The 10,826-nt window shown below is 43.0% G+C and overlaps 1 protein-coding gene across 1 annotated transcript; it reads right to left on the reverse strand.

The window, feature by feature from the left end:
* Positions 1 to 2,317: 2,317 nt before the first annotated feature.
* On the reverse strand, positions 2,318 to 8,061 carry LOC115679337 (4-coumarate--CoA ligase 2-like). Its single transcript, XM_030602932.2, has 5 exons — positions 7,015 to 8,061; positions 5,587 to 5,785; positions 3,741 to 3,954; positions 3,513 to 3,615; positions 2,318 to 2,620 (listed from the first exon to the last, which is right to left on the reverse strand). Exons 1-5 carry the CDS (start codon positions 8,011 to 8,013, stop codon positions 2,501 to 2,503), a joined length of 1,635 nt encoding a protein of 544 aa, XP_030458792.1. The 5' UTR covers positions 8,014 to 8,061; the 3' UTR covers positions 2,318 to 2,500.
* Between the last annotated feature and the right edge of the window lie 2,765 nt (positions 8,062 to 10,826).

A 10,826-nucleotide genomic window follows, 5' to 3' on the forward strand; every position in this document is an offset into this window, starting at 1 on the left:
GATCATAACTTCTTCGAGACAGATCGGATTGACCTGATTCTAAAGCCAAAAGAACGAAGACTCATGAATCTACAACTTTTATGTTTTGAGTTTTCTCAGAAAATCACTGTAGAATCCATCAAGGTTAAAGGAAGTCGACGGTCGTGACTTCATCTTGTCGAGGACTTCTACATCTTGTCGATACTTCGACGAAATTGCAGTTCTGTGCTAGTTCGAGAAAATGGTCATAACTTCTTCGAGACAGATCGGATTGACCTGATTCCAAAGCCAAAAGAACGAAGACTTGTGGATCTACAACTTTTATGTTTTGAGTTTTCTCATAAAATCACTGTAGAAGCCATCAAGGTTAAAGGAAGTCGACGGTCGTGACTTCATCTTGTCGAGGACTTCGACGTCTTGTCGATACTTCGACGAAATTGCAGTTCTGCGCTAGTTCGGGAAAATAGTCATAACTTCTTCGAGACAGATCGGATTGACCTGATTCCAAAGCCAAAAGAACGAAGACTCATGAATTTACAACTTTTATGTTTTGAGTTTTCTCAGAAAATCACTGTAGAATCCATCAAGGTTAAAGGAAGTCGACAGTCGTGACTTCATCTTGTCGAGGACTTCGACATCTTGTCGATACTTCGACGAAATTGCAGTTCTGCGCTAGTTCGGGAAAATGGTCATAATTTCTTCGAGACAGATCGGATTGACCTGATTCCAAAGCCAAAAGAACGAAGACTCATGGATCTACAACTTTTATGTTTTAAGATTTCTCAGAAAATCACTGTAGAAGCCATCAAGGTTAAAGGAAGTCGACGGTCGTGACTTCATCTTGTCGAGGACTTCGACCAAATTTCAGCTCTGCGCTAACTCGGGAAAATGGTCATAACTTCTTCGAGACAGATCGGATTGACCTGATTCCAAAGCCAAAAGAACGAAGACTCATAGATCTACAACTTTTATGTTTTGAATTTACGCAGAAAATCACTGTAGAGTTTTCGACATTAAGAGGAAGTCGACGGTTGTGACTGGTTGGAGATGCAGAAAGAAGAAGTAACCGTCAACATAGTGGAGTCAAAGCAACCGCCAACGTAGTGGAGTAAAAAGAAAACCGTCAAGGTAGTGGATTCAACGTAACTGTTGGAAACCACTAAGGAGCATACATGCGAGAATAGTTACTTGGAACCATGATTATGAGGAAGTTATCGCTTGTGAACAAGATCGTGAGACAGTTATCTTGAAAACAGAATCATGGCATCACATGGACATGAAGACAAGATTTTTAGAATGGAAGAACATGGGCACAACTGTTGAAAACTGCTAAGGAGCAGTTACCACACGACTATTATAAATATCACCGGCCATCTACAGGAGAAAGAACCACCAACAAAAATCAAACAACATGTTATCTTTCAATTATCTTTACTTTCATGTATCGCACTTTATCTTTCCTTAGCTTTAGCTTTCCGATTCGCGTCGTCGATTAAATTCCGGCGTGTATCTCTATCCCGAGTATTGCATCGTCGATTAAATTCTGGCGTTACATCTTTGTGTACGTGTGCGGCTGTATTTTCAAGCTTTGTCGTCGATTAAATTCCGGCACGGTTTATACATATAGTCCGGTTCGAAGTTCGGAGTAAAAGTTCGCCGTTTTTCCTTGTCTCCCTGTATGTTTCCTGTCCGGAGTCGCCACGGAACCCGGTCTCCTCACATTAAGAACCGAAGAACGACTTTCGGTGAATTATATTTCGCCGCGGGAGCATTTTCTGGTGAAATAGGATTTCTTTATTTGGACCTAGTAGAATTGATTTCGTTTTTATATATACTGGTCCTAGCTCACTCCACCACCCATATCAATGCAAATTAGAGGCCCTCGTTATCTTTGTGGCCTAATTCATTTAATTCCAAATTTTGGTGGCCCAAATGATTTTTGTCTTTGGTTCGTTGGGCCGATTAAGGCTGCTTAGCTCTTCGTCCGAAGATAATTTGAGTCCCCTTATATCCAACACGTGAACTTAGTCGATACATTTTCCATCATCTTTTGACTAAGTTTTTTTCCTCTAGTTTCTTCAATTATCTACGCTTCACCAGTAATGGTTCCACATGAAAACTTTTATAATAGGAGAAATATTGAAAAACGAGACTAACTTTGGGTCGACACCCACAATTAATCCAAAACCAAGAACCTCAACATCGACACATTCTTGTTTTCGAAGTTCTTCCAATCTTGTTATTCATCAAGCTCAAAGCACGTTGTACACTATATTGTGATGTCCGCAATTAATATACATTAACGAAAAAAACAAACCGAAAAGAAAGCTTCAAGCACTTGTCTAATTCGGACTTGAAACAATAAATACATTACAATATCATGAAAAATCAAATCATTTCCATATGTCTTTCCCCCCCTACCATTTTTGGCCCCTCCTAAGAGGTTCCATTCATTTCATCTACCACGGGTCTTTAAGCAAAGTACAAGGGCATGGTCGAAAAAAGAAAAGGAGTTGAGAAATTAATTATAAACACCAGAGGCCAACTTTGCTCTTAGGTCCTTCCTCAAGATTTTGCCGGAGGGGGCCTTCGGAATTGCGTCCGTGAAGAAAACCCGCTTGAGTCTCTTGTAAAACACGACCTGCCAAAAAGCAATAAACATCATGTCTTCATTCTTAACACTTCAAAATTTCATCGGGAGAATATTTCATACAGATTTCTTGTAACATTTACAACGGTTGAAATAGGCTTTGTTAAGGTATCAGATAAAATGATTCCTAGCCGTAACGGGCAGCCAGATCTTCGAAACTGTTCTACCTGATTTTAACATGTATTGTGGAATGCAAATGCAAACATAGCTATGGTACAACATACTTAAATATCAGCTTCAACTGTACTGAACAATTTTAATCATTTTAAATACAAGCTCCAAAACCCTAAAAATTGAAATACTTGTTTATTTCTTCGTGTAGAGCCTTCATGTGTTTAGAAGGAATTGGAACTTTATCATCATTAGTTAGTCAACCCTTCATGTTGGAGACAGATCAATGTAACAAATGGAATATTAGATGAAAGGTGGTTGGTGGACAGCTATGGAGAACCTACACAATCGGCGAATAGTCAACATCTAATGCACCCCCACTCTAGACACATTATAGTTGGCAGGGTATTTAATTTTTGGACGGTCCACAATAATTCAAAAAGTGCATTTTCTTTATGGCAAATCATGATTTAAAATAGGGGAACTACCTAACTTTCCCCCCATGAGTGTTTGGTCCCATCAAACCTAGTGCTGACCGATAAGCAGCTAACCTCATCGTGCCCTAACATCTAGCATGTGAACATTATTCCAAAAAAACATATTTTTTAATATAGTCAGTCAAAAATCGACCAAAAAAAAAATTATATAGTCAGTAAATTGCTAACTCAGTCCCATGTGAATGTCTTAATTGAAGAGACATATCTATAACTTCACCAAAAATAAAATTCAATTAGTGAAAGTATCGATACTTCTAAAGAGAAATCTGATGTACCTGCTTTGAGATGTATTGCTTGATTTCGTCCTCAGTGATTATGGAACCATTGGATTTCACCACGAATGCCACAGGAACCTCACTGGCAGCCTCATCCTTCATCCTGATAATTCCCAAAAAGAAAACATAAATTTTATAAGAAATATATATATGTTTTTATATCCCAAAAATTTTGTACTAAACTTGCGAAAATATTGGACACCATGTGGTTGAGCATAGGACACTTACGGAACGACAGCGGCGTCCGAAATATTCGGGTGTGCAATCAGCATTGCCTCTAGCTCAGCCGGAGCGACTTGGAAGCCCTTGTACTTGATGAGCTCCTTCAGCCGGTCGACGATAAAGAGCTCGTCGTCGTCGTCGATGTAGCCTATGTCGCCGGTGTGCAGCCACCCTTCTTTGTCTATGGTTCTCGCGGTCGCCTCGGGGTCGTTCAGATAACCTGAAGACAGAAAATCAAAACGACGTCGGACCACGAAACATTGTCAACAATGACAAGGCTATAAAGTACGTGCCAAAAATCATTCACAGGTGACCCAACAAGGCCCCACGCTTTTCTAACACCAATGATTCTTCACGTTAGTGCTGCGACGGAGGTGAGGGTGTTTTTGTAAACGTGCTCAAGATAAAAATAATTATATAATTCTTCATGGTTTATTGAATATATAATGCATCCAGTGATCTTGGGTTAAATCTGAGTGTACCCAATTATCTTTTTTCATGAATAAAATGTCGCGGGGCATTTTTATTACCAAGATTAAGCAATTTAAACCAAGATTCCTTAGGTTATATATCGTTGAACAGCCTTTTGGTCATACATCATGATGACAACATGAGTTAAAATCAGAGGAATATTTCCAAAATCATGCAACTAAATAAGAAAGTACAAAATTATATGAGATTAAGTCACTCTCCAATGCCCTCATTTGATGCAAAATCTATGAAATTATTGCAATCAATGACGATGAGTGTCTTTCTATGCTTCTATAATCCAATTATGTTGTCATTTATGAATAGAAATGCAATGACTTCCTGTGTGTCTCGCTGGATAAATACCCACTTGAAAAGGAAATCCAAAACGAATCTTTACTAATTGCTTCTTGTTTTGAGTTATATACTAATTAACTAGTGGATATAGAAAAGAAAAAAGTGGGTCCAACATGACAAAATTGATTTTAAATCAATCGTCAATAACATTTTCTTACATCACTAGGTAAATCATAAATTCCGGCAATTTTTTAATCCGCCTTGTGATGCAATAAACAAAACGTTAATTGAGATTTGGATGGTCGCTTGAAACATCTTTACTTTGTGGCTTTAGGCTTCTAGATGATCATCATTACGAAGTCAATTTCTTTGGTTTCAAAAGAGAAAAGGACTTTTCAGTCCCCTCTTTATCCTCTCTCCCACCAACCCCCGTTTGCCACAAGTCAAGCTGATCCATTATTCGCGTTTTTTTTCCGAAAAGTCAAATTTTGCAATGGTAGGGGAAATAAAAAAAAAATTACAAGAGCATTTATTAAATATATTAGAAGAAAATATTGGCCGGAATTTTCAGCCGCTTCTTGATGTCCTTGAAACCCTTTCAATATCACCATTTTGCTATTAAACTACTCATGAAATGACTCTTTCAATAGGGGATCGGAAGATTGCTCAAGCACTCAATCAACCTCGGTGAATATGACTATCCTCTAATTTCCGGGTAATTATCGAAACACACGAGCATGTGATCCTAATTTGTGGTGCTCTTTAAGAGATTATGCTCGACTGTGGCCATTTGAACCTAGATAAGGAAAGGTCTAGTTGGATTAGTCATATCTAAGGAGATAATTTCTTGGTAAAGACCCTAAAACCTTACGCATCATGAAGTCATAGACCCGATTGTTAAAAATGATTAAACACGAAGAAATCATGCAAGAAGGACCTAAGGAAGTCATTGTCGACCACGAGACCCGTCAACTTGAGAATCGAACCACTCATCCATTTTTTATATTCCTTTTTCAACGAGACCATCAAGAAAAGAGGGAAAGAAACTTGGTATATGGAAATGGTAGGTGGTGGTGATGATGCGTACCTTTCATGATCTGGTGACCCCTAATGCAAATCTCGCCGGCCTGGCTCCGGGGAAGCGAAGCGCCAGTCTCCGGGTCGACGATCTTCATCTCGGCGTTCCTCACGACGGTCCCACACGCGCCCGACTTGATCTCGAACGGCTCCTTGGCGAACGCCAGGCACATCGCCAGAACCGGGCCCGCCTCCGTCATCCCATAGCCCTGCTCATTTTTCACATATCACAGAATTAGAAAAAAAAACTATTAAGATTCATAAAGTTTTCATTCTATGCATTGTTGGCGTAGGAAATAAGAGTACGCAAACAGAGTTTAGATGATAATGTATGATAAATATTCCATTATTAGTTTCCGTCTACCGAGTCATTTTTATAACCGATATAAAAAACGACAATGAGCAGTTTCCGAATGGTAATTAATAGGGTAAACGATGGGGATGGACCGATTTATTTGGTATGTGATCAATGAGCAGTAACTGTCTCATTTATTTCCCTCTCCTTGTTACTTTCCACTGCTCATCTCTGCCCTTGCATTTGGAGATTTACTTGAATTGGCAACAGGGAGGGAAGACAAAGCTAGGGTTGACCCAAAAGTGGGGGATGTCACTGCTTTGAATCCAAAAGTGACTAAAAGGGGCCATCAATGGACTACCCATTTAAAGATCTAATTAGTGGTGGGGACTTTAGTAGCACTTAATTTTCTTTCCCCTCCTCCCTTGGAACAAGTAGATCACCTAAGTTGTGGACATTATGGAGTTTGCCTCTTTGAACCTCGAATCGTGCTAGGGATAGATCTAAATCCCGTTTCGGATTCGTGCGTCTATGGCGGGATCGAATATGATGTGCCCGTGATCCGCCATGCCTATCACATAGATGCGGACGATACCCGGAAAAAAGTTGTATGTGAACCAAATTATTGCGGCCGGCTCTCTTTAATGCAGAAATTTTCCCACCTAACTAGGGTAAAAACGTCTTCTTATGTTAAAACGGGTCCTACCTAAGAGAGGATAAGCATAAAACCACAAGAAGGTCTTTAACTCCTAAAGCTTAATCAACACGGTCATACACACATGTCACCAGTCAGACCAAGTTGCTTCCCTCCCCTGTCACAACATTGTCCCAGTCGTTGGAAAAATATACCTTACACGTAATTAAAAGAAGAATTAGAATCTACGTTCTTGTCTCATTTTGAGTAACTATTCTACAAAAAATTCTAGAAGCCCACGTCTTTACCGGGTGCTGAAGTATTTGGATCGTATGCCCAGTTCAGAAATGAAACTTCCTATTCACGTCGCGTGATTTTGGCCGATAATTACGGTTCCAAATCCAATTTCATCCGGCGTTCGACGATGCTATCGTACCACGCATTTATAAATCATAACTGTTGTAATATGTCGGGAGTATTAAAAGCAAAGAGGAAGAGCGGATCTTCACCTGTCCGAGCGTGGCATTCGGCAGCTTGGCTCGCACGGTGTCCTCGAGCTCCTTCCCCATCGGGGCCGCGCCCGACATGACCGTCCGGATCGACGACAGGTCGTACCGGTCCACCTCGGCGCTCTTCGCGATCGCCAGCACGATCGGCGGGACGATGGGCAGGATCGTCACCCGGTACCGCTGCACGAGCTCCAGCAGCGCCACGATCTCGAACTTCTGCATGATCAGGATCGCCGCGCCGACGCGGAGCGCGCAGAACATCACCGAGTTGAGGCAGTATATGTGGAACAAGGGGAGCGCGCACAGGATCACGTCCTCCTTGTGGAAGTACAGGTTCGGGTTGTCCCCGTCAACTTGCTGCGCCACGCTGGTCACCTGGCCCCGGTGCGTGAGCATCACCCCCTTGGGGAGCCCCGTCGTGCCCGACGAGTAGGGCAGTGCCAGGACGTCGTCGGGGCTGATCTCCACCGCGGGGGCGGCGTTCTCGTCCGCCCGCATCAACTCCGAGAAGTGCAGGCAGCCCTCCAGCGCGGCGTCGATGCACACGATCTTGACCCCGTTCTCCTCCGCGAACGGCCTCACCTTCTCGGCGTACGCGGCCTGCGTGACCACCACCTTGGCCCGGGAGGCCGACGCCTGCTTGGCGATCTCCGCGGGGGTGTAGAACGGGTTCGCGGTCGTGCTGACGGCGCCCCGGTAGGACGCGCCGAGGAACGCGAACACGAACTCGGGGGAGTTCTGGAGGAGCAGCATGATCACGTCCCCTTTGCCGACGCCGAGCCCGTCCAGCCCCGCCGCGACCCGGCGGGACGTGAGCTCGACCTCGGCGTAGGTGTAGGTCCGGCCGGTGGCCCCGTCGATGACGCAGGGGCGGTCGGCGAACTCGGAGAGGTGCTGGAAGCAGTAGCCGTGGAGGGTGAGGTCGTCGGAGATATGGATGTCGGGGAGCTTCGAGCGGAAGACGAACTCGCGGGGCTGGTCCAGCGGCTTGGCCTCCATTGTCGTCGCGGCGGCGGACGGGCGGGGGAGGATGATGATGGGAGAGAGGGGTAGAGGGAGGGAGAGAGATTAGGAGGTGAGAAGGTGAGCGTTTGGTGGTGGCGCCTGTACCTTCCCTGGGGTTTGGTTTGAGTCTTGGGTTGCGGGTAATATACACGAGTCGGTGCGGGGTTAGGAGGGAGCTGGTGGAGGAGTCCTGCACCCGCCACTCGCCAGGGGCAGTTCGGTCTTTTCGGGTGGCACGATCGGGACAGCCGGGGGGGGGGGGGGCGGGAGAAGATACGCTGCAGCTGCTGCCCCGGGGCACGGGTCTGGCCAATGGGGTGCCGCCACGCGTCGCGCAACCTTAAACTTTGGTGTCTCTGTTTGTCCGGGTGCGTAGGTGGCGCGCTGTGATTGGAGGGCGGGGAGAGAATACTGGGTGGGTCTTGGGGCATCACCTACCACGCCGTGGAACAGTGGAAGGAAGGGGGGGCTATCGGAGGTTGGTGAGGGACATTTGGTGGGAAAAAAGAAAGATCATTTTTTCCCTTGTTTTCTTTTTTTTTTCCTTTTTTGACCCTTTTGGAATTATTTAGTGCATGTCACGTTTTGACTTTGGCCAGCAATGCTGTGCCACGTCGGATTTCACCTACCGAAGCCCAGGCCCCCCCCCCCCCCTCCCAATCGGAGGTTGATCCCACATCGCCCCGAGCGAGCTGGACATTCGAATATGATATCAGAATCGAGTTCTGCCCTCTTCAAATTATGATCGTGTTACTTCTGATCCAATCCGGCTCGCATATACGAAGCGTTGTTGAAATACCCATTGGCCCGACAATCTTGACAGTTCCATTTCCTATTTAAGCTTGAAAAATAATAAGCTCGATCCTTGTCTACACATTCACTTTCAATCCTTAAATATCGTGGAGACCCATTAGTCACCGTATAAAAATGAATTGACCCAATGAGACCCGCATTTAAATACGTTTCAACCAATCTAATCCCATCGAGCTTTTCTCTCCAATTTTGGAGATGAGATATCATTGTGGATATATGACGCGTGCATGCGTCATTTGGGACATATAGCGATTTTGCTTAGATAGAACAAAAACGAACTCGGCTTCGGACAAAACAGTGATATTCAGACAACGGCCAACGACGTCACGCCACGTAGGACTTCACCTACCAATGACCTTGACGGACACAGGGTCATGATGGAAGAGGACGCCATCCGGCCTTCACCTACCACAACCTCTATATATATAATTATAAATATAAATATACATTTGTGTTGTTTTTCCTGTTCGGATACTACAACTTGCTATTTGATAACTGTGTTTTCCGTTTGATTTCACCCCCCCAATCTGTCTACCAAGCAGGCTCACACGCCTGTTGGCCTTCAACTGCTATATGATAGCGTGCTTTTTGTTTGCTTTGCAGGAGTGACGCTTTCGTGACGCAGCTTTGAGACCCAGTTTTATTTGGTTGGAAAGATCGATTTTTTATTTTATTTTGTGATTTTTCTTTCTAATTTGGAGCTAATTTTGAGTGGGATAGGTCCGTCTAAGGTTTGGTGAATAGGTGAATGGGGGCACAAGTGATGCACGCATTTTCCTAATGGCCACCAACCGTGTAGGACTTTGACCATTGCTATGCTACCAACCTGTGACACTATTTGAACAGGTAAAAACCCTTCTGCGTCGCGAATGGGTGGACTTCATCCTCCTCGATCTCTCTAAATTGTTTATGATTGTCTCGGTTGGGTCCGCTGAATTCCGAGTTTTACTCGTTCTTCAACGCAGTAAACAAAATAACATGTGATGGGTAGAGTGACACGGGCGTAATCCCCTAAAAAATCATCAATTTTAGGTTTGCCCGAACCTTTTTTATTGTTTGAAAAAGCCCAAACTATCAATCTAGTCTCAAATCTGCCCACACATCCAAAATTCGTCACTAGTTTATTCGAAATAATCAACATAGGGGCCAATTAGAGGTTCGTTATCGAAATCCACGTCTTTATCAACACTCTCACCTTTATATGAAACAACAGTAACGTCCTGATATTGATAATCTTGAAGAAGTCAGTGGCGATTCTTGGACGCGTAATCAAATTTGAGACCATAATGAAAGTTGGGGATTTCTTGTTTAGATAATAAAAAGGGGAAAATTGTCCAAAAAGTCTTAAACATATTATTCAGTGTTAAACCTTTTAATTGTACCAACTGAATCATAAACCTTTTCACTTTTATCAATTGAGTCCATTTGACTAATTTTGATCAAATCACTGATGTGGACGCATGGCTGTCTTACGTGGCCCAAATGGTGATGAAAAGAAAAAAAAGGGAAAAATAAAAAATTAATAAAAAATTTGAAAAAAATATTAAATTATTATTAAAATTTGTTCACGTAAGCACCAGTCATACCACATAAGATGACTAGCGTCCACATCAGCGGTTTGGTCAAAATTGGGCGAATGGACTCAATTGGTAAAAAGTGAAAATGTTTAGAATTCAATTGGCACAATTAAAAGGTTTAAAACTGAATTCGCAAAAGTGCAATAAGTTTAGGATTTTTTGGAAAATTTTTCCCAAAAAAAAATTCGGAGCTGAATTGGAATTAGAACTAAAATTTGAGTTTTTTGGGGGATTAGCCCAAGTGACATATATGACTTAAGAGATATTGTGGATATTATCTCTTTATGTACTTACGGCCCTACTAGCTAGTTCAAAGAAATAAATATGTAGATAGATTCTTTTTATGAATGATGTGGTGGATAGAGCCAATCATAGTTTAGAAATAGTTAGAAACAACGTGGAAACTTATGCTTTTGA

Source organism: Syzygium oleosum, unplaced genomic scaffold, assembly GCF_021117445.2.
Source record: "Syzygium oleosum isolate NSW1041296 unplaced genomic scaffold, Sole_v2.1 Sole_v2.04, whole genome shotgun sequence".
Classification (NCBI taxonomy): Eukaryota; Viridiplantae; Streptophyta; class Magnoliopsida; order Myrtales; family Myrtaceae; genus Syzygium; species Syzygium oleosum.